This window comes from Spermophilus citellus, assembly GCF_964194105.1.
Source record: "Spermophilus citellus genome assembly, chromosome: 5".
Taxonomy (NCBI): Eukaryota; Metazoa; Chordata; class Mammalia; order Rodentia; family Sciuridae; genus Spermophilus; species Spermophilus citellus.
The window spans coordinates 16807658-16835137 of record NC_138186.1 but is presented as its reverse complement, the minus strand read 5'-3'; the positions used below and the strand labels follow the sequence as shown (position 1 = coordinate 16835137).

The window sequence follows — 27480 nt, the reverse complement described above, 5'->3', positions numbered from 1 at the left end:
GGAATTAATAAATCAGGTCTGTGACTTTGCACACAGAATGAATAATGGGCTCCTCCGCTAATTAATCCAGCCCCCAAAACGGTCTATTTCCAGTTTAATAAGGGCCTCCACTTACCTTGCCAATCTTGACAGTTTCGGAATGTTCAAGGCCCAGAGCCAGCTGCTCCCAGGTCGGAGCCAGAGCTTTGCAGTGGCCGCACCACGGAGCGAAGAACTTGATAAAGTGGTCGCCTGCAGAGGAGGAGAGGGACGGGGAGAGGGGCGCCGTCGTTCACGTCACGCCCGACCGGAGGGCCAGAGAATCAGATCTCTGTCCTCGTGTCTGGCAAATCCCAGTTGGGACGGAACCCTTGACTCTCCCACGTGTTTCTCCCCATGAGTTCATAGCGATACCGGTGACAAAACCCAATCTGCCCTGTTTGCAGGATAACAGGGCACCAACTCCTGCAGTCCAGAAAACTGTCCATAAAGGAAAATAATTGGGCATGTGTCCAGCCTGCCTCCTTTATAAACTATTAACACGGACGAGGCAAGTAAATAACGAGAGTGAGTCTCTCTTGCTCACAAAATACATAAATCGACGAAGGAAGACGGGATGCCTGAGTTAGAGTCAGCGGATGACCGTGAGTGCGTGGGTCCAGGCAGTGACCGTTGGGGACGCTCCCTCTATGAACGGGACTACCAGACATTGGGGGCAACTGCCAAGGGTCTTCCTGTACCCCCGAAAAACAAAATGGGACTATCAACTTAGATCCGACCATCAATTTACAGGCAAGAGAGAAACCAGGGCAGTGGGTACACCTATACGACGGGGATTTAATCAGCAAAGTCCAGACTGCAGGGAACTAACTGTACAGGTCAACAAAACGTCCCCTCAGCAAAGAGAACACAAGAAAGAGAGATGCCGGGGGACGTGCAGATCAGAGGAGCCTTGAAAGAGAGAAACGCTGGTGCTCCTCGACTTACAATGGGGCTCCGTCCTGATAAACCTGTCAAAAAGGACACTTCATAGAAAAGTCATTAAATCCAGCCATTGTAAACCAGGGGCCATCTATTAAAAAAAAAAAAAATACCCAACTAGGGCCGGGCTGAAGCTCAGTGGTGGAGCGTTTCCCAAGGATGCGCAAGGCCCTGGGTTCCATCCCCAGTGCCACGAAAGGAGAAGTTTAAAAAGACCGAGCGGAACTACTGTGCCTGGGAACGCACCCTGCATCCCCGAAACCATAAGGAAAAGGAACGGTCCCCACAGAAGTCGGGAAAGGGCCTCCTCGGGGAAAAGAGGGCGGAAGATAAGGGCTGGGGTTTAGAGGGGACGCGAGAGGCTGGCTGCTGGGCCGCTGGGCCTGGGCGGGGGGCGGCAGGATGACCGTTTCCCAGGCGCCACGTTTGCTTCCTGTCATCTCTGTTCCATTTTGCCACAAAACAGAAGTTTAAAAAACAGTACCACCCTTTTGGCTAAGGAAAAGAAAACCCCTGACAACATCATTCTGTAGACACTGAAGGGTTTTATCTGGGCGGTTCTTTGATGTAGGGCTGATGCCAACCCCAAAGCAGGCTGGGGCTGGGGAAGATCTAGCCAACGCCGTGACGGGGGCCTGGCCTTCCCGCGGGACTCCCCCCCATCCGTGCTCACGCTGCGGCCTCGTCACCGCAGCAATGGTGGATTTGAGGAAATGGTGCGACACACAGTTAAAAAATGAGCACCTCTTCTGCAAGGCGGGAACCAAGCCTGTGGACAGGTGGATCCCTAACCTCGGGGGCAGGGTGGAGCAGGGTCTCCAGGAACCCATCAGGATCCTGATGGGAAACCAAGGAGGGCAAGAAGATGCAGCTGTCTCAGGGAGGGATCCTTGTCCAGCAGCGTGGCGTGGGGCCTACAGAGTGCCGCCCTGCAGCAGGGACGTGTCCAGGGCCAGGCTGGACACGGCTCCCAAGGGACCATCTAGGACAAGGTGATTTGGGTAGCCCCTTCTGCAGGGAGCCCAAGTCAGTCTGAACCCACAGTTTATCTCCCGTGGGAGAAGACCCGCTGAGGTCCCACTCCTGGGGATGCTCGTGCACCTTAAGTAACAGCAGAAGGCCGAAGGTGTCACTGTTAAGTCATTTTAGACAGAGTGCAGTGGCCGAGGGGTCCGGCTGCCAGCAGGCTTGGGCCGTGAGGTCAGATCAACTCCGAGCCTCTCGCCCGAGGTTTCCCACCCTCTTCCCCGGGACCTCTCTCCACGGCAGCGCCTGACCTGGCGGCCAGCAAGGAGGCTGCGTTTACATTCCTGTCACCCAGAGGGAGATGGCTTTCCCAAATGGTGGCCACGTGTGAACACAGACGGACGTGTGGTCACTCACACGGGAGGCCGCAGGTAGATCACTGTGATCTTTGGGGGACCATTTCCAAAATGTGAGATATGCTACAGAAAGATATTTTAGTGTGGAGACACCTGATTCGATTCGTAGGTTATTATGGTCCCACTCAATCCTGCTTTAACAGGTAGGGGAGGCTGTTGCTGCCTACGGACAATAAGCACGTGATCAGCATGAATATAAACACCGCTTTCTTATCCAGGGTGCACCAGCAGCTGGGGCACCTCCCGGGTACGCCTATGCGTGACCCCAACTTTCAGCACCCAGGACTTTAGCTTTGCGTGAGGCCTGGCAGGTCTACAGGGGCAAACACGGAAGGAAAAAGAATGTCCAAGAGCGATCCTGCCGGGTCCTGGAGAGAGACCCCTGGTCAGAAAGAAGCCAGAAGGTCACGTGACAGAGTCAGTGTTCCAGGAAGCCCGCATCCCCACCTCGGGCGGCCGGGCCCTGCCCACCTTACCCTGCGCCACGTGCAGCTCGAAGTTGCTGGCTGAGAGCTCGTAGAGCCCCTGCTTGAGCTCCGGGGCTCTGGGGGGTTCCGCTGCTGGCTCTGGTGTCTGATAGGAGAAAACAAAACAATGGTCACTGGGCTTGTTCGTGCATACACAGGGAAGCTGACGAGGGGACGTGTCTCTGTCTAGGGCCTCTGCAGACGCGCTGGCTCCCAACTCCCTGCACCTCTGTCGGTGCCGCTGGGTTGGGCCAGGCCAGGCTGGGAACTGCCCCGTCCATGCTCTGGGTGTGTCAGCTGCAAGCCCCTCGCCAGCCTCACCCTACAGGACGGAGGCTCCCAGGCAGCCGGTGACAGCTGTCCCCCACCCAAGAACCCACCCCAAGAACCCACCCCAACTCTGCTCTCTCTCTGAAATGTGTCCTGAAGTTTCACACAGGGTACAAAATAAAACTCCCGAAGGGCTTCCTGTGCAGAGGCAGAGGATGGACGGAACTGAGAGTAGAGGATGCCAGGGAGCCGGGGCCTGCTCCCCTTCACTCACACCGGAAGGAAGGCCAACGGTCAACGACAAATCAGAGACAAGAGGTGACGAGAAGAAAATACCCGGGGAATGGAAGAAAAGGAGGAGCCCACGGTCGGGTTCACAGGCTGTGACAGTCACTCACATGACCAGAAGGGCTTTGTAAAAGACGCTCCTGTCAGCCCAGCAGTCCCCGGCTTATCTGCACGGGTGTGTGCCAAGGCCCCCAGTGGGTGCCTGAAACCGCAGGTAGTACCAAACCTGACAGATCTCGTTTTTCCTGTCCATACGTATCTATCTTAAGGTTCAACTTATAAACTAGGCCCAGCAGGAAACTAACAACAGCAACTAATAATAAGATAGAACAATTAGAACCATGTGCGATAGCAAAAGTTACTCAGAACTAATGAACTGCTTATTTCTAGAATTTTCCGTTTAATATTATTGGACTGCGGGTAACTGAAGCCACAGAAAGCAGGAGCCACAGGAAGCCAAAGGGTAAGGTGGGCTGGGGGCAGGGGTTCTGGTCCCCAGGAGCCACCAAATCAACACAGTCCTACACAATTTAAATTCCTGTTTTCGAGGCCAGGTACAACTCTGGCTTCCAAGTGACCAGAAGGGGAGAGACCACTGGACACCTGAGCGGAGACGCACGGTGCCCACGGCTGCAGTCTCACCTGGCCACTGACCTCTGTATGGAAAAGAACATCCAGGGTAAGTCGTGCGAGGCCCCAGGGTGACAGCCAGAGCGGGCAGAGTTGCAGCCAGAGAGCATCGCGGAGGGCCCTTCCTACCTCTCAAAATGCCAAGTGCCCACACAGAAGGACCACAAGCAAAGGATGGCGGGAGGACAGTCTATGGGCTCAAATGACACCAGGTGCTGGTCGTCATCCTTCCCGAGATGTCCAAAGGGCTTTCAGAAATAACACGTTCCTGGGAGGCTCACTTCTGTGCCCCTGGGGGACACCAGAGCAGTCCCCACCATCACGGGGACACCACATATGACAGACTCAGGTACTGCCTCTCCCTGCTGGTCACGGTGGAAACTGACGGGACTCTGAGGGAAGCAGTCGTCAATATTCACCAAGAGCCATAATTTTTTTCAAGTGTATTTATTTGTTTAAAAATTTATTTTAAATATTTTTAAATTAATTTTTGACATTTATTTTTTAAGATACTTATTTTTTTAAAATTTTAACTTGTGGCTTTGCAATTTTATGTCTGGAAATATATTCTTAAAACATCACTAAAAAAGAGGAGGAAAGACAGAAAATTTGGAATGGAACCACCATTTGACCCAGCTATACCACTCCTTGGTCTATTTCAAAGGACTTAAAATCAGCACGCGACAGTGACACAGCCGCATCAATATTTATAGAGGCTCAATTCACAATAGCTAAACTATGGAACCAACCTAGGTGCCCTTCAACACGTGAATAAAGAAAATGTGATATATATACACAATGGAATATTACTCAGCCATGAAGAAGAATGAAATATGGTTATGGGAGTTACCAGTAAATGGATGACACTGGAGGCTATCATGCTATGTGAAATAAGCCAATCCCAAAAAACCAAAGGCCGAATGTTCTCTCTGATATGTGGATGCTGACTCACAATAAGCAGGGGTTCACCAGATAGGACAGGGTGGAGTGGGGGTAAGGGTGAGAGGATGGCAATGGAAAAGACATAGAATGAACTGGACATAACTTTCCTATGTTCATATGTGAATGAATATACGACTACTGAAACTCCACATCATGTACAACCACAAGAATGGGAAGTTATACTCCATGTATGTATGATATGTCCAAATACATTCTACTGTCACATATAACTAAAAAGAACAAATAAAAAATTTTTTTTAAAGAGGAGGAAAGAAAGCTCTTCAAAAGATTAACATGTTCTTTATGTCATTTCTGATGAGAGAAGAATTTTATAAACAATCTAAACATCCACTAATAGCGGAAGCATTAAACTATGGCAAGTCCACACGATGTAGTAACATAAAATATTCGTTATAGAAAGGGTGAAACATTTACATGATTGTAACTGTGTTTTAAAAAAGCAGAGGAGTAAGCACAGAAATATAAAAAGCAGGGTGCAATATAAAAATGGCATAATTTCCTTTGAAATATTATCATAAAACTAAGGGGAAAATCCCAGTTTGTTATGCAAAAATATAAAAATGTATATATTAAATTATTTAGGGCATAAGTACAGATGAAGAACTTTAAAAATATATCTTTTCATTTTAAAAAGCTAAGTCAAAATTGAAAAGATTTTCTGATTTTTAGTACAGATAGAGCATCCTTACTCCAAAAATCCCAAATCCAAAATGCTCCAAAATCCAAAGTCTTTTGAGCACCAGCATGAGAACACAAGTGGAAAATTCCACCACTGACCTCCCGTGACAGGTTGAAGTCAGAAAGCCGCACACTTGGGGCTGGGGTTGTGGCTCAGTGGTCGAGTGCTCACCTAGCATGCACGAGGCACTGGGTTTGATCCTCAGCACCACCACATCAATGTAAAATAAAGATATTGTCTCCAACTAAAACTTCAGAATAAATATTTTTAAAAAATAAGAAAGAAAGCCGGCACACTAAAAACGTTGTATTAAAAATTACCTTTGGGCTGGGAGCGGTGGTGCACACCTATAATCCCAGCAGCTCGGGAGGCTGAGGCAGGAGGATCACAAGTTCAAAGCCAGCCTCAGCAATGTCGAGGCACTAAACAACTCAGTGAGACCCAGTCTCTAAATAAAATCCAAAATAGGGCTGGGGATGTGGCTCAGTGGTCGAGTGCCCCTGAGTTCAATCCCTGGTACCAAAAAAAAAAAAAAGAAAGAAAGAAAATTACCTTTTGGGCTATGTGTATAAGGTATATGTTTAAAAAAAAAAAAAAGCATAAATCCATCTCAGGTTTGACTTGATATCTCACTGTGTGTATGCAAATACTCCAAAATTTGAAAAGAATGTGAAATACTTCTGGCCCCAAGCATTTTAGGTGAGGGGCACTCAACCTAGACAAAGTTTCCATACTTTAACTTTTGCATGATCACACATACTGTCACTGTCACTGTTTGTGGCAATGATCTGAAAAACTCGTTGCTTGGAGACACTAAAACATGGAGTTTAGGTAAGTGGCTTCAGGGTGACAGGGGTAAATTCCATGCAGCCACCGTCTCCAAACCAACCCTCAGAGCGTGTAGGCCGCGCCCTGATCACTGTACCTCCTCCCTGGCCACGTCTGCAAAGGGGAAGCCGGCCCCTGGCAGGACAGTTTCCAAGATAAAATTGTCCGCACATCTCACACTGGCTGTTAAATAAAACCATGGCAGAAAACAGGCTTTTGGGTGCGAAGTTTACCTTAAAAGTTTTTTTTTTTTTTTTTTAAGAGAGAGGAGAGAGAGAGAGAGAGAGAGAGAGAGAGAGAAAGAATTTTTAATATTTATTTTTTAGTTCTCGGCGGACACAACATCTTTGTTGGTATGTGGTGCTGAGGATCGAACCCGGGCCGCACGCATGCCAGGCGAGCGCGCTACCGCTTGAGCCACATCCCCAGCCCTTGTTTTTTTTTTTTTTTGAGACTACTAAGTGCTCTTTAAAGTTATTCTCCTCCCACTCCCCATACCTGCCTCCTCTCCAAAGAACATTTTCACACAGCAACAATGTGAAGTTTAATCTGTGTGAAAGTTGCACCTGCTCCACCAGCTTTCTCACCGTGACAAAGATGCAAATTTACTGTCCCAGAGGTCTGTGGTCTTCCCCCCCCCACCCCCCCCTTCCTATAATTAGATAAGTCTCTAGTGGACCCTGAGGCTACAGCACTCTTCCCCACGAGGTTACAGTGTGAAATCCGAGCTATGGGAGGATGGAGGAAACAGCAGAGTTTCTGATTAGCTGTGACAGGACAGAGTTAAGAGCCGCATGCACACCCTGGAAAAGGCCATCGATAAGCAGCAGAGCTTGATGGCTGGGTTGCAGGTGGCCACAGACCACCTTCAAGTTGCTGGACACCTCCTGACACACAGGCAGTCTGAAGTTAACTGGTGACACTGAAGTCACATTCAATGACCTTAGATGCTCCTGATATTCCCCCAGAGACACACAGCCAGGGGCTGCTGGCCACTGTCCCATCCTACTGACATCACAGCACCAACCAACAGAGTCTAACCCAGCCTCTGTGGGCCTGGGCACTCGGCATTCGTCAGAAAGCACCCCACACGAAGGAACAGCTGATGACCACTGTGACCTACCAGCAAAAGGAAGACTTGTGACCTCAGGCAGACCAGAGGAGAACACATTTCCTTAGAGTATCCGTCGTTCCCTCATATAGGGAGGTCCAGAGAGACACGAAGGGTACTTACTGGTATTAAGTGAAGGCTGAGGATGGAGATGATAAGGACAGACCCATGTTATGGGTATGGTTGGCAGGGGCAGGACTGAGTCAGGGGCTGTGGGCGGTGAAGGTCAAAGGCCCTGGGGAGAAGGGAGGTGGTGGCAAGCCAGCTGGGGCTAGATACGCTGCCCTGGGCCCCAGGTGGTCAAGAGTCCATCTCTGATGCTAAAGAATTGTTATTCCTTGTATTCCACGTGTGAGTGGCAGGGGCTATGTTGAAGGGTGGGAAGGGCCTGTCTGTGAGATGGTATGCTGAAATATTCACCAGTTACACTCTCCGAGGACTAATGTAGCCAAATAAGGGACAGGGGACAGGAGAGAAAGAGAGAGAGGTGGGTAAAACGGTGATAACCGCTGAAGGTGGGAGTCCGCTGGTTAGATGTTCCTCTCTACTTTTGTGCATATCTGAATATTTCCATCAAAAACTGTTTTAAGAAGTTAATCTTTACCTACAATAACAAAGAATTATAATGAAGAATTGCTTTAAAATGGCAGGATTAATTAGTAACCTCATCTGGCCTCTGCCCGTTTACACAGGACCCCAAAACTGTAGGAAAGGAGGAGGGAGGGAGGGAGCACTCACGGCCAGCTCCTCGTTCAATGTCTGCAGCATCCAGTTCTCCAGGGTCTGGAAGTCCCGAGGACCCTGGTACTTCACGGCTTCTTGGCCAGGCTTAAAAAACTTGAGGCTGAAAGAAGAAGGAAGGATCAGGCAGAGCAGACACGGAAAGCCTTTCCACTGCTCTAACAGAGCGCCTCGTCTTATCAGGGAGCAGATGAGCTGCCCAGGGGCTGCCGCCAGGCACCTCTCAGCCACTCTCCAATAAAATGTGAAAGAGAAACAACAATAACATTCGAGGAGATAATATATTCACATAATCCTAAATTTGCAGAAGTTTCTGATGTTCTTCAAGGAAAACGAAATGAAGGTGAAAACTTGTGGCCGTATGCTGCAAACCGATGCCCACACTGCAGGATCCGGTGCTCCTGGGCAGAACTCCCAGGCTCCTCCCTGTTGGACAGCTGTCACCCTTCCCAGGCCGGGCATCTGTATCCTTGGTGGCTGTGGTTATGTATGTCTAAATTAGGACGATGGTGGACACAGCACTGTTTTGCAATACATGCATTGCAAAGGTACCTTAGCGGGTATTTGGCTCCCGCAAATAAACGAGCATCCAGTTATTGTGAAAATTCCAGTTTCCACCTCTAAGGACTCCCCTGACGTTGGCTGATCCAGTTCCATTCCCTCACTTCCCCCTGGAGAAGGGGCCTTCCCCCTCCCGACCCCCTCCCGACCCCCTCCATAGGTTGGTCTCTGAGGGATCTTCAGGGGAGGTGGGAGCTGTTCCCTTCATGGTGAGCTAAAGACACTCCCACAAGTGACACCGGCAGCTCCTGGTCCGGATCCCTCCCTGCAAAGGGGAAACTGCACAGAAAAGGCCCAGAGGGACGGGGAGACGTGGCTACTGCCAGAGAGAAAGGAGTACAGACCCGCATCTGCTGGGAGGCCTGCTCACTCAGGTGACCCCTGACGTCCCCACGGCACGTATGTGGGTTTTGTGTGTCGGTGGCCAAGGTTAGAATCAGGTTAATAGGTCAATGCGGGGGGGGGGGTACTGGAGAAGAATAGCGTGACCCTAGATGAGGTGGAGGGGGGGGAGGGGACGGGAGGAGGGGACAGCAGGGACAGTGGAACCACACAGACATTTATATGTGACTGCCTGACCCACGTGATTCTACAACAGGGACACTCAGAAAAATGAGAGATTATATCCCAGCTATGCATGATAAGTCAAAGTGCATCAATGTATTCTACCGCCATGGATGATCGATTAAAGCACATAAAAAATTAAAATTAAAAAAAAAGTCAATGGATGCTGAAATCAGACACATAGGTTGAATTGGTGCCTCGGCCTGTTTGGGCTGCTGCAACAGAACACCGTTCACTGCCTGGCTCATCCGCAACAGAAGTCTGTTTCTCGGTTTCAGAGACTGGGAGAGCAAGATCCACTGGCCAGGAGACTCAGTGCCTGGGGGTGCTTTCTGGCTTATTGATGGCACCTCCTCCCTGTGTCCTCACGTGGCAGGGGAGACAAGAGTTTTCTGGGGTCTCGTTAATCAAGGCAAAAATCCCACGGATGACGACTCTGCCCTATTGACCTCCCAAGGTCCTCCCAAGGTCCCACCTCCTAACGCCACCACACTGGGGTTAGGATTTCAACACATGCATCTTCGTGGACACAAACACTCCGTCCACAACAAACAGCTAACTTCTCTCGACAAGACGGCCTCCAGGGGAAGTCTCAAAGTCTCAGAGCTGCACAAGAAAACCTTAGTTACATCAAGGCACGGAAGGAGGAAGTGTGCACTGGCCTGACCACGAACCTGAGATCACGTAAAGGGGCTGAGGTGAGGTTCCCAATGTGCCACCAGTAAAAACATGATGCCTGGTCACAGTAGCTCATCCAGATGCCCCTCAGCTTACGGTGGGGTTATATCCTAACCAACCCCATCATAAATTGAAAATATCCTACATCAAAAACACACTTAGTACCTCTAAGTGATCAAACGCCATAGCTTAGCCCAGCCCACCTTAAACATGCTCAGAATACTTACATGAGTTTACAAAAAGCAAAATCACCTGACACACAGCCTCGTGTAGGATCAAGGACAGACCACCTCATGGCTTGGATGTTTCCCGTACTTACTGAGCGTGGCAGGGAGAAGGGTTGTATGGGGAATGCTTTCACCCCCGTCAGAAAGTCAAAATGTCCCAAGTTCAAATGCAATTGTCAGGGACCATCTGCACTTTTAGACAAAAAGAGGAAAAAAGCCAAAATAGAACTAGATTTGTAGATGTGCCTCCAGTGATAAACAATGCGCCTGGTATTATAATGGTGGTGCGTGCCTGTAGTCCCAGTGATTCTGGAGACTGAGGCAGAGGATCACAAGTTCAGAACCAGCTTCAGCAACTCAGGGAAACCCTGTCTCTAAATAAAATATAAAAACAGGCTGGGGATGTGGTTCAGAGGTTAAGTGCCCCTGGGTTCAATCCCTGGTACCAAAAGTAAGTAAATAAATAGAAACAGAATCTTTATGCAGGTGGTCAAGTTCAAACGAGGTCATTAGGGTGGGCCCTAATCTGGCCCAACAGGTGTTCTTGTTAGAAGGGGGAATTCCTACCTGGACACATGCACACAGGGAGGCCATGTGAAAACAGGGGGTCAGAGTGGTCCACATACAAGCTGAGGAATGCAAGATTACCAGCTGCTTTGGCTTGGACCTGGAATATCCCTCATGTTAAGGGGTCATTTCCCAGTGTGCTGCTATCAGGAGGTACTAGAACTTTAAAGAAGAGGGTTCAATGGAAGATCTTGGGTCATCAAGGATTGTGATCTTTAAGGGGACTGTGAGACTCTGACCCCATCTCTTCTCTTATTCTTGGCTTTTTGACCACCACGAGGTAAGAAGGCTGCTCTACCACACTTCTGCTATGATACGCTGCCTCACCCTCATCCCCAAAGCCAACAGACTGTGGGCTGAAACCTTCAAAACTGGGAGCTAAAGTAAACCTTTCCTCTTTTTAGGTTGATTATCTCAGGTATTTTGTGACAGTAACACAAAGCTAATACACAGTAACCATCAGAAGCCAGGAAGAGGCAAAGATGCCTCTTACAGGTTTCAGAGTGGCCTGGAAGACTCCTTAATTTTGGATTTCCAGCCTCCAGGACTGTGAGACAATACGTCTGTGTTGTTTTCAGCCACCCAGGTGTGTGATTCTTTGTTTCCGCAGCCACAGGAGACTGCTGCAGATGGTGTGACTCCCCTTCAGTCCAGCCCCTGCTCAGGGTTTCCCAGACATAATGATTCTTTCCTGGCTCGAGAAGAAGCCCTGAAAACATTTTCCTGAGCATAGTCAGCCATCCCTAGAGGCTCCGAGAGCCCAAACTCCCTCCCACTCGGATCTTTTACTCCAGTTAAATATATCAGGGAAAGAATGACGTAAAAGCTTATGTTGACACACACCCTGGGATCAGGCATCTACGTTCATCATCTGGTTCAGGCTCGGAATGCCTCTATGAGAGTCATGTTTAGAGAAAGTAAATGCTCACACAGGTAAACCTATAAATGCCTCAATGCAACCACACACCGTACACAACGCTGTGCTTCCTGCATGCTGTTAAGAAAGAAGGAAACAAACTCACAAACTAACTAAAACAAAGCCTCTCCTCAGGCACTTCTGCAGGCCCCTGACCATCACGGAGGCTCCCTCCCAGCCCACACTCACCATAGGGTGAGCTCCTTTTCATTCTTTTTAACAACATAAAAACCAGTTCCTGGTTAACCTGGGGAGTCTGGATGTTCTAAATCAAACTCAGGACACACGGTCCAGAATGGGTCTTATTAAGTCTGTGAACGGCATCTACGGAGCCACTGGAGTGCAGTCGAGAGTGTTTCCAGCCAGTCCAGAGGAACGCCTTTCCTTCCCTCTCTGAAGCCTGGTCACGCATCTCTCTCAGCCTGGACAGAGTTCTAGTTCAGCCTCCCTGTAGCATGGTGGGTGACCTACGCCGTCCCCCCTCGGTCAGACTGGACACACTGGTCCATCTCTGCTGCCCCTGCCTTTTGGAAGTAATGGGTTTTTACCAAGCACCAAAGACCAAGAGTTCCAGAGTCCTCTCTGGAAATGCCGAAATTTCCACACGTAGAAATTCCTCTCCCATTGAGCAAGCACGCCTCAGACCAGGGTTTACAGGCACATTATTCTGCTGAACTCCCACCCTGAAAGGAGGGTGCAATGCGCGTCACCATCCCACCGAGGCTAAATGACATAGAGCTGTGTGGTGTGTGAGGGTGGAGCTGGGATTCCAGTGTGGCTTCTGTCCTCAAGCCCAGGGATCGAGGGAACTCTTTTCCACGCTGCCTCTCAGGTTTGAAGATCAGCTCTGATTTCATCCTGCCTCCACGGCCCCCCACATTACTCAATTGAGTAATGAACTATCTAGGACTGACTTCATTCCTCGACTGTGGCAAGTACGCAGGGATCTGCAGTGACCAACCCTTCGGCCTCCTGTGGAGACAGCATCGTCCCTCCTAGTGAACTGCTTTTCCTTCCAACCTTCCAAGTGTGGTCTGAATGGGGCTGCCATCTTCTCGAGAGCCTGCCTTCCCCACCACGATGACCACTCCTGGACCAGACGCTCCATTCAAGCAAGGCCATCAGTCACAGCTCAAGTCTTTCCACGGAACAGAGAGATGCTGAGCTAGAAAGTTCACTCACTTAAAGGGAGCCACAGCAGAAACACCCCAAGTCCCTGAGGCTGAGTGTCAGAGCACCCCCCCCCCAGCCTTTTAATTCACCCTCTCTACCATGAGTTGAATGCCCCCACCCAAACTCATGTTGAAATATAAGTCTCCATTACACGTATTAAGAGGCAAAACCAGGTAAGACCCTTAAGAAGTAATTAAGATTAGATGAGTTTGTGACAGTGCGGTCCCTGGCACTGCATTAGTGGCTTGATAGGAGAGACCCAAGTGAACAAGCAAGCTGTCTCAGCGCAGATTGCCCTGGGCCACCTTGGGATTCTGCATCATCCCCACCAGCAAGAAGGCCTCACCAGACACAGCCCACGAGCCTTGGACCCTAATGCTATGAGCTGAATAAATCTTTATTTTTCATATGAAGTACCAGTCTATGGTATTTGGTTATAGCAACAGGATACAGACTGAGACACCATCTTTTGTTTAATAAGCCACTGTGTTGGCGTATTACTGTAATGGATACCTGAGATAATGAGCTTATAAAAAGGTTTACTTATGTATTGATTTTAATTGGTGCATTGTAACCATGCATAATAGTGGGATTCACTGGAAAAGGTTCACTTGACTCATGGTTTCGGTCCAAGGGTCCCTGGGACCCACTGCCTTTGGCCCATGGCGAGGCAGCACACCACGGGGGCAGCAGTGGGGGGAGGGGACTGCTCATGGGAAGACACAGAAAGAGAGAAAGGAGGAGCCCGGGCCCCAAAGTCTCCCTCAAGGGCACATCCCAACAACTAACTTCCCCCCAGGCCCTACCTCATAGAAGTTCCCATTACCCCAAAGGTGCCACACGCTGATGACCAAGCCTTTAAAACAGGGAGTTTTGGTGGGCATTTATCCAAACCCTGGCAGCCAATTACAATTGGTTTCATAAAACCAAGAAACACTGCCGTAAGGGAGTAAATAGCAACTCCCTTGAGAGCAGTGTCAACGTCAGACCACTGTCCTCTGGTGTGTCACCCTTCTTCCCAGCAGACACAGTCTTTGTGCAGTGGGATGTCACTCTAGGAAAGGTGTTTTAGAATTACAGCGTCACCAACTATTCAAACCCCTGTTGGTGACAGTGTGGACGCTGTCCTGGGGAACACCGCAGGCAGTAGGATCTCAGGTAGAACCCCGCTACTGTCCCCTGAACACATCCCCCCATAAGCAGAAGACCCTGATGCTGATTAAAGGCCTTCTCCAAAGTACAGAAAAAACCTCTAAAACAGACACAGTGTCAAACATCATCTTCCCCTAGCCACAGGGCGGCCTGCTTAACTTCAGCCTCTCCTCCCTCCTCCCATCTACAAAGGAAATGACCAAAAGTTCAACTTGGCCTTGCCTTGAGTGGAGGGAGACGGCACCGAGATGCGGAAAGCCCAGCACCGCGGGGTACGTGCCCTTCCTCCCTACTCACGTGGGGTATCCTCGCACACCCTGGGCGGAGCACACCTCTGAGTCGGCCGTGCAGTCCACCTTCGCCACGTACACCTTGGCGTCCTCCATGCTGTTGTACTTGTCTCCCAGGTCATTCCAAGTCGGCTGCAGCCGCTGGCAGTGTCCACACCTGGAACAGGGTGAGAGGAGGAGTCGGACAGAGCACCAGCTCAGGGGTGTCGGGCCCACCACCTCAGCCCTTTCCACTGGGCAATGGGCCCTCTGTCCTTTCTGTACCTGCCACAGACGGACAGCTCACAACTACTCCAGGACCCAACTCCCCCTAGGACAGTGCCATATCATTCCAGGCCCTAAATCAAAACTGAGCAAGGCACGTGCCCAGATCTCCCTATCTGACCTCCATGCCAGAACCAACCCACCTTCCCTTGCAGTCCAAGCCCTACTACAGCATTCGCCGTTTTTCAAAAGGGTCACGGCTTGGCTTCCCCTGGGGCCTGGTACCCTCTCTCCCTCCCTGATGCTTCCTCCCTCACCTCCACCTGGCCGACTCCTATTTGCTCTTCAGGTTTAGCTTGAGAGTCACTTTCTCCAAGAAGCCTACCCTGCCTCCCAGGCTGCTCGGTACCCATTCTGTGGTCTCCTGGAAATCTCTCCTCTCTCCCAGTACAGCAGCAGCTTAGCGCTTCTTCTTAGAATTGCTCCTTTATTAGTCAGGTCTCCCTGTTACACAGCCAGATATGCACAAATCAAGGCTACCTCAAAATCAAATCAACTCTGCATTTTCTCTAATGAAAAGCTAGTAATTTTTTTTTTAAAGGAGCTTGTGACCACTCCATTTTCTAGTATGGATAAAAATCAAACATCTATTTGTAATACTCATTGGGTGAATTTAGTTATATACAAGTATTTTTAAATTGCCTATCATTTAAAATAATCTGTTAGCTGGGATTATGGCTTCCCGCCACTCTCCACATTCCATGACAGCTCAGAGTCACACAGCTGATGGTCATCTTGTATTCTTAGCTGCCTGCAGAGTCACACTTGAATTCTGAATGAGACCACACTGGAAACTTTATCCCAAGCTTCAAGTACAATCACACAGCATTATGGCACGTGGGTATTTTTTATTTATCTAGTAAGTATGGTGTTCCTGTCTACAATGTAACCACCCACTCACTATATTGCTTTTTAAAGTGATCTTAAAAACACAACAACAACAAAAATTGCTCATGAGAACACCCAGCCCTTTCAATTGTGAGTTCTTCCTCAAAATAATTTCTCAGTAAACTCTGTTAAGCCTCTTGGTCTGTTCTGCAGATGACCCCAACAATAAGCATTTAAAGGGACAAATGAAGAAAAGGTGTCTTCCCTGAGCAGCCCTTTCTTGGCCAGCTAAGAGAATCCCTGCTTCATAAGAGCTTCAAATACAGCATCATTCCTTCCTTTCGAGAAGACCTTTGTGAGGGAAAACCTAACGTTTAAGTATCTGGGGCCCAAGTTCCGAGAAAGCAAGCACTGATGGCATTCCCAGAACACACCACAAAGCACCTGACGGTTTCTTAGCTAAATGAATAATAAAAGGAAAGGAAAGAAACACAGTGGAACTGTACTTGTGGATTCAGTTTCTGGGGATCCAATGAGGGCTTGGCAAGGTCAGGGGAGATAGGTAAAAGGCCAGGTCCACATTCCCCCCAAAGTGTACATGCAATGGAAGATATGAAATTTTGGTTCCTTGGCTGTCACTGGCTCCAACATGTTCCTTTTTGTGGCAAGAGCATCTTATCACACCGAGTGTGATGCTATCTGAAGACACAGATCTGACAACCAGTTCATTTGGTGCTTAATCTAAAAAGCCATGATCCACTCTGATGCTAGAAGAAAAACTGGCTGTGAGGACTTAGTGAGGGACTGTGGGGTGGTCTCCAGCAGGGCACCCCTAACGGGTTTTCAATGGCAGTTCTGACTCCAGGAGAATTTGGTCACACATGCATCCTTGACAAGTTTTCTTGTGAAAACACAAACATTAAGAACAAGCTTAAAGAGTAAGTTCACTGGGCCAGGCACAGTGGCATATAACTGTAATCCCAGCAACTGGGGAGGCTAAGGCAGGAGGATTGCAAGTTGGAGACTGCCCTGGCAGCTTGGCAAGATCCTGTCTCAAAATAAAATTCTGTAAAAATGGGCTGGGGATGTGGCTCAAGCGGTAGCGCGCTCGCCTTGCATGCGTGCGGCCCGGGTTCGATCCTCAGCACCACATACCAACAAAGATGTTGTGTCCGCCGAGAACTAAAAAATAATAAATATTAAAAAATTCTCTCTCTCTCTCTCTCTCTCTCTCTCTCCTCTCTCTCTCTTTAAAAAAAAAAATTCTTTAAAAATGTCTAGGAATGTAACTTAATTGTAGAGCACTTGCCTAGCATATGCAAACCCCTGGGTTCACAACAGGAGAATAAGTTCATTGGGCGCTAAATCAAAACAGACCATCCTGAGCCACTACCAGGCTAGCCGGGCATGCTCCTCCCACTCCCTCCTACAGATTAAGCCACAGGAACCATCTAGCCAGAACTTCTGGTTTGGGGCCCTGTGGCTATATCGCCCCACCTCTGAAACAGCCAGCTGCATTCAGAGGGTAGCCTGTGGTCAAGTAATAGAGCAAAGCCACCTGATCCTAATCTTGAACTCAATGTCATCAGGTTCACTGTGACCCACACTGGCCACAGAGAAGCTGTGACCTTATATTGGCACAAAATCTACAATAGTTGACCAACCCTATAGCTGTCAAGTTCAGGGCAAAAGTACACAGATCCATGTTTTGTTACATCGTGTCCTTGCCCCCAGATCACATTTCCAACATTTCCCAGCCTCTGAAATGGGAAATAAATGTGTGGGGGTGGGGAACAGTATATTCTATTTGAGCTCCAAGTTACTCTTTTTTTTTTAAGAGAGAGAGAGAGAGAGAGAGAGAGAGAGAGAGAGAGAGAAAGAGAATTTTTAATTTTTTTTTTTTTTTTTTTTTTTTTTTTTTTTTTTTTAGTTCTCGGCAGACACAACATCTTTGTTGGTATGTGGTGCTGAGGATCGAACCCGGGCCGCATGCATGCAAGGCGAGCGCGCTACCGCTTGAGCCACATCCCCAGCCCCTCCAAGTTACTCTTAAAAGCCTAACTTTTGAAGGCTATCACAGAAACCCACACATTCCTCTATAAACAGTTGTTACAGACTAGTAAGATGCAAACAAATAAAAATGTAAATTGTTCCTTCTTCCAAGAACATCCATCTAGATGTCCATAACCTACATACAATGAAAACTGTATTAGCTATTACCCAGACAGATGTACAGGCTTCCTTCTCAGTCCAGGACTAGCTGGTGCTTATTGCAGAGATTTGAAAATTAAAACTACATTAGCACTACAGGAGACTCAACTATGTCTATATATCAATTTTTCTTTAAAAGTAAGGAGAGAAGAGCTGGGGTTGTAGCTCAGTGGTAAGAGTGTTTGCCTAGCATGTGTGAGGCCCTGCGTTCAATCTTGAGCATAACTTAAAACTAAATAAACAAACTAAAGGTATTGTGTCCAACTACAACTAAAAGTACTAAAAAATAAAATAAAATAGAGAAAACCAGATTTATTCCACTGAAATCAGCTCCAACTAAGCACAGTAGAGTATTTAATTGGAATTGTTACTGGGAGACTACTACTGCACAAAGTAACTATTAACATCAACTGAGGTTTCATGCTACAATGTATTTTCCATACCATTAATAGTTGTAAAAACTCAAGAGGTTTTCAATACATCAAAATACAATGTATCCCATATATACATTATTAATAGTAATTATGAGCCAGACTAAACCAAAACAGTTGATTTAACACCAAAGAAGCTGAAATATAACCATAGCAATACTATGAAGTTAAAAACAAAAAAAAGTTTTTCCAACTTCAAAAAGAGTTCATTTCTGAACAAGCCATGTTTAGGTACCTTACTCATCCTACATCCCTTTTCCTAATAAGCCTCTCTGAGCTCTGGGAAACAATGTAAATTCTGCAATAAGCACAGCCGGAGCACATCTCAAACTTGTGCACTAAGACTGGGGGCTTTCCGCCCTGACCCATGAGAACTTCATTCCTAGGGTAATCTACAGCCAAGCCCCAAGGAGAGCACTGGGTGTGCTTGTGTGCAAAATAATTCCCGGGGTAAGGGTCAAGCAGGAGGTGTAACTTCAACCAGCAACTTTCCCACCTCACAATTTCCAAATGACCTGGCCCCCAAAATAGGGAGAGGAGGAAGTGACAGCCTTGGATTTGTGGGCCAGCAAGAGCAGGACTCACATCCACTCCAGGCTGCAGCGGGACACTCAGAATTTGCAAGACTGTCCCTTACTAGCGTGGTACAGAAGTCCCCGTCTGCCGTCCCCGTCTACCCCTTCGTACCCACAAAACGTATGGTGAGTTTTTATTTTCCAGTTAAAAACTTTCACGAAGGTGATTAGCCAGACGTCTACTTGGCCAGCTTGGCCCGGAGACAGGCTCCTCCCGGCGAGTGCACGTGTCCCCCGTGTGCCAGCCAACCCGCAGCCCGCTGCGTCCGGCAGACACAGGAAGTTTGGGGCGCTGGGCAGGGGACCGGCAGGGTGAAGTCTGGGCTCCAGCAGCCCTGAGCAAAGGGACCCCAATCTTGCTCTTCAGTCCGGGGACGGGAGGGGTAAGGTTCGAGAGCAAGGGGCAGGAGAGGGGCGGCCTCTTCCAGGCTCCCCGGGTCGGGAGCCTCCTCCTCCTTCCGCACCGCCCCGGCTGCCGAGCGCCACGTCAGCTGCGAGCGTCCGAGTCGTGGCGCCCACGCCCCCTGGCCCAGGGCCCCTCGCAGGCGCCCCACGCCTCCTGCCCCGAGCCCGTAGTGCCCACCCCGCGGCTGCGAACCCCAGCTGCCCACATCCCGGCCCGACCCCAGCCGGGGTCCCCGCGCCCCAGCCCGGAGCTGGGAGCCCGCGGCGCCTACGCGCCCCACGCCTCCTGCCCGGCCCTTGGAGCCGCTCCCGGCGCACGGAGTGCGGGGCTGGAGCCCGGAGGAGGGCGACGCGGTCAGTTACCAGGGCGCGAAGAACATGACGAAGTGCGCGGCGCTCTGGATCCCGTGCGTGAACATGTCGGCCGTGTACAGGTGCTTGGCGTGCGGGTCCTGCCCGTCCCCGCCGTCGGCCGCGGGGGGCCTGTCCGCCCCCGGCTCCTGGGCCCGGGCGCCCCAGCGCCCGCCGCCGCCATGGCCGAGCAGCAGCAGCAGCGCGGCGAGGCCGGGCAGCCGGGCCAGCGGCGGGAGGAGGCGTCCTGGGCGCGGGGGCATCGCGGCGGGGCTGGGCGCGCTCTCGCCGCGGCGGCCGGTCCCCTCACCCGCGCCCGCCTCCAGCCGCCCGCCCCTCCCCGGACACGCCCCGGGCACGCCGCGCCCCCTCCTCGCCCCGCCCCGCCCCGTCCCGCCCGCGCGCGCCGCTGCCGGGCCCAGGTCTGGGTAGGCGCGCCGGGAGCGCGGGGCTGAGAGCCGAGGCTGGGGCCCGGGGGCCGGGAGAGCCTTCCGAGCGCGGCCTCCCGCACTTCCTCGGAAAGTTCCGGTTCATCCCGCGAGGCTCCTGCCCCTCCCCAAACCCGGGGCCCTCACCCGCCTTCCCGCTGTACCCACCGCGAGGATCAACTCCGATGACGGAAGGAGAAGGCCAGGCAGGGGAGCCCCGGAGGGCAGTGTCAGCCTCCACGGTGCTAGACACACACAAAGACCCCGGGATTTCAGGCCAAAGGAAGAAAAGAGCTGCTGTCAGCAGAACGCAGGGAATTGGGCAAAAGTGGGTGGGGTTTGCACCTGTATGAGTCAGATTCTTGGCCAGACCTGAACTGTGATTTTGGACCTGGGCTCAGACAGAAGTGTGATGAAACCACGTCCCAAGTGAGCCCCTGGCCTGTTATCCCTGCACCGCCTTAACTGGAGGGTGAAATGGAGAAGAGGCCAAAGAGGCCTCTGGTCAGGATTCCTCCTGGGAGCACTGGTTGTTGTCCTAGTGTGCCCTAAATCACCCTGGCTACAAAAATGAATGACAACAGCCGTGCTCTAGGTGGACTGGCTTTGTGGATGGCTGAGCGGTATCTTCTGGGCAGTATTTTACTGTGGTATCTTACTACGCCCACACGTACAGTGCTACAGTGGGCTCACTGCACTTTAGGACTGATGGTAATCAAAGGTTCCAGCCCTGCCCTGAGGATCTGAAGCTAAATTAGGGAGAAAATCACCAGCTACTTCCTGGGATCCTGCTAGGTCCCCTGCTTATCCTGAATCCAGGAAAACCCAGACTGTTACCCTGGTTTAGCAACAGGGGACACACCCATTGACTCACCTTATTCTTCCTCTGCAAGTGAACATTTAACCATGGTTTGCCAAACAACAAACCCATCATTTTCCCTCCAAAACCTATTCTTCAAACTGCTGAAGTTTGAAATATGTGAGACATCTCCAACTTGCTCCTTCATTTCCCCATATCCCTAATGTCAATAAAATCACATTTCTGGCGTCGCTTATTTCTTTCCACCAGTCTCAGTGTTCATACGCTAAACAAACTCAAAGCCTGACCTATTGCAATAGCTTTCTAAGAGTCTCCTTCTTTCGCATGGCTCAAAAGTTAATTTTCCTACAGTCTGCCTTTGACTATGAGAATTTGATGCTCAAAATTGGGCTTAACACACCACTGCCTCTGTGGTCTTGGCATAGGGGGTAAAGTGCAAATTCCTTGGATTGCCAATCAAGTTCTTATTTGATGTGGTTCCATCATGTCTGGGATTCCTGTGACACTTACCTTTGCTAGAAATCCTAGGATTTTCTCCAGTAATCTGTAATTGCCAGACTTGAATCCTTATGTTCTCTAAACCTCACACCTCCATACCTTTCCATTGTGCTACTGGGAAATTCCAACAAAGGATCACCACATGCTCTTCTTATAGCACCAAAGTTATTTTTCATCTTAACAAAACATAGTTCTAGGAACCCTCTCAAGTGTTGACTGCTTGTTCTTTCACACCTTGAGTTCCTTCGGACAGGAAGGAAGTCAGTCCCTGTCCTTGTTCCCCATCTCTCTTTCCAAACCATTTCTTCCTACAAACCCTCAGCTCCTGGTAAACTGATGTTATTAAGTATGGTACCCTCTGCCCTTCCAGTTTGGTCATTGTTCCAGGTCACTTCCCTCATTCACTGAAGACTGTGGTTCCTGGCTCTCAAAATTCCTTGCCATACTTTTCTTGTTTTTAATTCCTGAAATTATCAGCATCTAGGTGGATGGTCTATCTGTCCCTCAGGAACAACTTCTTAAAGGGAAACCCTAGAATTTGTCACCGCCAGAATATACAATGTCTCCAAAACCTAAAGTGAAAGTGTTATGATTTGGATCTTGAATGTCTTCCAAGTGCCCATGTGTTAAAGCCTTGCTCCTCGGGATGACACTATTGAAATCTTTAAGAAGTGGGGCCTACTGGGAGGTCTTTAGGCCATTGGGGGCATGCCCCTGAAAGGGATTGCAGAACCCCAAGCCCTACTCTCTCTTCTTTGCTTCCTGGCTTTGTTCTTCCCTCCCCACCCTCCATGAGGTACTGCCTCACTGAAAGCCTAAAAGGAATGAGACCAGCTGATCATGGACTGGAACCTCCAAAACATGAGCCAAAATAAACCTTTTCTCTTTTTGAGTTGATTATCTCTAGTGACAGAAGCCAGAAGGCATCCCAGCCTGCCCAGGCCTCCTAGGCTTACAGTTCACTGGCTCTAGAAATCTCACCTGCAGCACACACCCCTTACCTTGACACCTGAGCTGCTGATGCAGCCACTTACCCAGAGTCCCTCAGGCTGCCACATCTTCCCTTGCCTGTCGACAAACTGGATCCCCTGGTTCTCATCCTTTGCTTACAGCCTTGCCATGTTCTTCCCAGAAACACGGGTGAACTCTGGTTTTAACTATGCGGCCAAATTCAGCTACAGAAATATCACAGTGTTCATAAAATAAGCCTTGGATCACTACTAATCCCTGCCCTGAAACGGATTCCCTTTCCCTAGACAGTTCCATGGACTGTTTTTTGGATGCTTCCGCTTCCCCTCTACTCCCATCCCCATACCACTCGGGTCACCATCCCTCTCAGCCATCAGTGTTTGCTTCATACTTTTCTCAGCAAGGCCAAGCCAAAATCATGAACCTTCTCATCTTTCCACTGCCAGATCTATACACACGTCCATGGCTACCTTGCCTCTCTTCCCAGGGGAGTCAGTGTTCCCTGCCCAGCAAAGATCAGATCCCCAGAATCATGCCTCCCTCGGGTACCCAGATCCTGATTCCTAGAACATCGGGCTGTTACATGACAGTGGAGACTTTGCAGATGGGATTAAGGATCCTGAGATGGGGCAGACACTCAAAGTTATCTGGGTGGCCCTGAAATATGATCACAGTGTCATTGTAAGAGAGAGGCAGGGAAATTTGACTACAGAGGAAGAAGCAAGGTAACAAAAGCAGAGAGATTTGAATATGCTGCACTGCTGGACTGGGGAAAGGAGGAATGTTCCGTAAACAGGAGCACTGTTCTCGGAAAGTGCTGGAAAAGACAAGGAAGCAGATTCTTCCCTAGAACACCCAGAGGGACCTTCAGTGCTGCTGACAATTTGACTTTAATTCTGTGAAACTGATTTTTGGACTTCTGACCTCAAGAACTGTAAGAGAATAAATGTATTAAGCCACCAAGTCTGTAGGTATTTGTTATAGAAGTGACAGGACATTAAACCACCATCCCAATGATGCCATTTTGTTGCAGACGTATGTGTTTGGCCCAAACACTTGGCTCCTTCAAATACCCTTTCTTTTCTGCATGAATTATCCATCACACTCTCCTGTAGGATCATTTTGAGCAATGCACAAATATTCTTGAGTATATCCCAACTGCCAAACTTTTTAAAGTCCCTTGACCTCACATTCTCCCCACCCGATTACTATCCCAATTCATTCGTTTTCCTTCCCAGCAAAATTTCTTTCAATAATTAACTGCATTTTATTTTCCATTTATCCTTTAACACATGCCACTTGGATTCCAGACGCACCATGCACCAAGTCTGCTCTTCCAAAAGTCACCAGGGAGGTCTACGATTGCAGATTGGGTAAATGCTTCGCTCCGCTACCCTACCGGCCCCTCCGCAGTGTTGGACCAATCAGCGCTGTCCTCGCCCAAACCCACGTCCTCTCAGCTTCTCTGATCGGCTTGTTACCTGCTCATCACTCCCCAGGCTCCTTGACACAACCTGTCAATCTTGTTTGTCCAGGATTAACCTCCAACTCACTTTTCTCCTTCTACAAAGTCCAAAGGCGCGTATTTCCTGGGTGACCCCACTCATAGCCAGGATTTGAACATTATCTACATGCTGATGACACTGCAATTTGAATTATCTGCTGAGGTCTCTCTCCAAGCTCTGTCTACTCCATCCCTTTTCTCTCGTCTTCCATACAGGCTGGGCCAAAACCAAGCTCTTGGTGCCCTAGGGCGATCTGCTCATCCTTCGGTTTCTGTACCTCAGTAAGTTGCTTTCTTACTGTTTGTTCAGGCCAGAAAGCTGGATGCAAACTCTATTCCCCTTTTTCTTTTTTCCTCCACCCCCCTTATTTCCTGTGCAGTGTCTTTATGCTCCCAGGCCCCAATACCCGCATCAGCAAGCCCAGTCACTTCCAAATGGCTTACTCCTTTCTCCTGCCACCTGCTTACTTCTTGTCTACTAAGGTAGTCACCCAGTTGTTATGCCTTACCCTTGAATCTTTCAAATCCTTCCCTCACACGATACTGGAATTGATCATCACACTTCTCTCAATTTTTATCCATGGCTTCCTTTTCACATACAATAGAATTCCAACTCTTTGTCTTGATTTCAAAGTCCTCGAGGAAAAGTGCCACCTCGACCCATGCTCCCCTACATGCTAGTTATGTGGGATGTTTTGAAATCCCTGCAAGCATTTCCCTCCCCAGGCCCTTTGCACTTGCTGTGCTGTTTGTTCCCCTCCCTTATCTTCTGTGGCTGGTCCTATTGCACCTCCAGGCCTCTGGCCCCCACATCACCTCGGGTGCCACCTCTCTGCAGCAGCCTCCTTCTGCCCACTGAGCTTCTCTACCACTGCACAATTGAGTTTCTGCCTGGCCCGTTTCATACTATGATGCCATGTTGTTGCAGATGTATGTGTTTGGGTAGTGAATTGGTCCTCTTCCCCATCAGGAAGCTCCACGAAGGCCAGAGGGTGTCTGTCATGCTCCCATTCTTTCCCTAGAACCCAAATGTCTGGCACATAGTGGATGCTCAACAAGCACTGGGTGTAGGACTTCCTCATTCTAATCATACCTCTTTCCCAAACATACTTGGGGCTGTTACCTGACACAGCCTTTACCTTCTCCAGACCAATCAGTGTGCTTTGTTCCTGCAGGACCCTCCAACTCCCTCTTCCCAACACTGCCCAGCATCATCTCAGTGGACCCTACTCTTCCTCTGGACTCTCAGCCCTCACAAGAGGCTGACATGCACATGGTGGCTGCTACGAGTGGCCGTGCTTAGGTACCCGCCTCTGAGCAGCCTAGTTTCCAGCTTAAAAAAAAAAAAAAAGCCCTAAAAATAGAGAAACAACTGAATTTTTATAGCAATGGAGTAAATACAACTTTCTCAGCAAAGACTTCTCTGACCACAGCAGGGCTTAGGCCTCCCTGCCTTCATAATATCATATCGGTTCTCTCCATTCCTCTTAGTAGAACAGTTTGTTGTTGTTTTGAAGCATCAACTTCCTCTGGCCTGTGAGCTCCATGTGAGGAGGGGTGGGGACATGAAGTCTGGCACACCACAGGTATTTAGTACATGCTTGTTGTGTGAGTGCACGAAGGAATGAATCAGAAGTCGCATGTCTGCCCACAGGGGGTGGCTTCCTTGAGAAAGACCCCTTCAAAATCACAGCCCTGTTCCAAACAGATAATGCAACTGGTGTTGGGGTCGGTGTGGTCATTTACCACCCAGTGTCACCTCACTGCCCAGCGGCACATCCAGAGACTTCAAGGAGCTGCACCCCTCTGACAGCAGCCCTAGAGGAGAACAGAGAAGACCTTTGTTTCTAAAGCTGTTCGCATCCCCGTGAGCATCATGAGAGCCGAGGCTGGAGGAACCGCTACTGACTGGGAAGAATGGCTGCTTTCATTTTTCTATCTCCTGAGAATAACTCTGAGCCCTGAGGTGTCATCACTCTGGAAAGGGGACCCCACAGAAAATTCAGAAACAGAAATGCCACCGTTGGAACCACACTAACAGGTGCTTCCTGAGTTGTTATTATTGGGCTAAAAAAATGCTAATTTTAGGCAGATGCTGAAAGTAAATACATCCTGTTGTTCTAACTTTGTCAGAACATTCTGGAAGGTGCCTCTAAAGACTTCTGTGACTTCTGTGACTGTTCAGACGTGATTGTTGAGAAGGAGCAAATGGAGTAAAATTGCTCTCATCAGGAAAAAAAAATCTAACGAAAAAGACCAAAGCCGTTTCTCAGCCTGGAGTCACCCAGGCAGCCAGGGGAATAGAGCTAATATCAGTTTAAAATGGCTAATGGAAACTTGATATTTACTCACTAACCACATAAGCTCTTGGACAACACATCTTACTAAATAAGTAATAGGCACACAAAAACACATTATCACATAATAGATTCAGGTGCTTGGGAGATAAAAGCTTTCAGAATCCATGTGGGATCTATGCAGGACAGCAGATGGGGAGATAAAGATTTGAGTTCCTCCATGGAGTGGATTGTGGCCAAAAAGCTGAAAGATTTGTATTGTTTCTCAAAGACCACAGCAAGCTGGCTCTAATTCCTCACCAGCTCATGCAGGGCTGGCTCTTCTCCTTCTCCCCGACCATTCTCCCAGCTCTGTCAGCTGGATGCGGTTATAAGAGCTCTTCTGTCCTTCTCCCACAGAGTCCGTAGTGCAGGGCCAACAGCTTGATGCAGAAGCTCACCCTGAAAAGCACCTGAGAGACGACTTCCTACGGAGGATGAAGGCTGCTCCCTAAGCAGTTCCACTCTTCTCTTGGCCATGCATTGATGGCCTTGGCCATGGGTCTTATTGGCTGCCTGAATCCCAGAACACTGTTCCAAATGCAGAATGCAAGAAAATGGTCTAACTAACCAGGCAGTTCTCAACTCTGGCTGCCTATTGGAACCATTTGGGTCTTGAAAACTGTATAGATGCCCTTGCCTGAATCCCAGTGCTTATGAGCTCTGGCAGTAGATGATGCATAGCCAGGATCTCTGTCCCTTGTGTTCCTGGAGAAGGCCACAGCTTGATCCAAGAGTATAAATCTGGAGTTGACAGCTAAGGAATTCTGGGTATTGTTAGAAGTTAATAGGTATCTTCCTAGAGGAGGGTTCTGACTTGTGTTTGGTAAACATTGAGTTAAATAGAACAGTCAGGAACAGTCCCCAAATTATACCACAATACTGCTCAGATGGAGCCACACTGCTGCTACTTCTGGGTGCAAAGTCTGTCCCACTTCCAGTACAGGACACTGGACAGACCTACCAGGACTTCTGGCCTGCCACCACCATTGCAGGAATAGGGTTTGCCTGAGCTTGCTTCTACACAAAACTAGCTTCCCATGGAAGTCTCACTGCCTTAGGGCAGAGTGTTCTGGGCTGTATTCCAACTCGGGAAGGTTAGGTAGGAAGTGCCACAAACACAGGGAAGATGTGCAGAGAGGCTCAGCAGCAGCAGGAATGTCAAATGTTGATACAAGGAGACTTGAAGAATGCTTAGCCGTTGACCAGTTGAAGGGGGAATGGGCGTAGAAAAAAGAAGATACAAGTTTATTCATTGAAGTGTTTCTCAGCATTTTATATGTGAATGCATCCTCTGAATTACCCCAAAATATCCAAACTTACTTAGTCATGGATTCTTTTTTCTTCATGATGGCTCATGTGTTGTAGATGCTCTGAAGAACATTGTGGGAACTGCTATGTGTAGGCTGAGTC

At 49.2% G+C, this 27480-nt stretch overlaps 1 protein-coding gene across 1 annotated transcript in view; it reads right to left on the bottom strand.

Moving 5' to 3' along the window:
* The window catches only part of TXNDC5 (thioredoxin domain containing 5), a 28024-nt gene extending 8148 nt beyond the window's left edge, over positions 1–19876 (bottom strand). Inside the window, exons 1-5 of the mRNA XM_081295329.1 lie at positions 19525–19876; positions 14455–14604; positions 8317–8422; positions 2819–2915; positions 116–231 (exon numbers count right to left, since the gene is read on the bottom strand). Of these exons, the coding sequence (XP_081151455.1) occupies positions 116–231; positions 2819–2915; positions 8317–8422; positions 14455–14604; positions 19525–19775 (720 nt within the window). The 5' untranslated portion in view covers positions 19776–19876. The remainder of the gene's footprint in view (positions 1–115; positions 232–2818; positions 2916–8316; positions 8423–14454; positions 14605–19524) is intronic.
* Positions 19877–27480: the final 7604 nt, after the last annotated feature.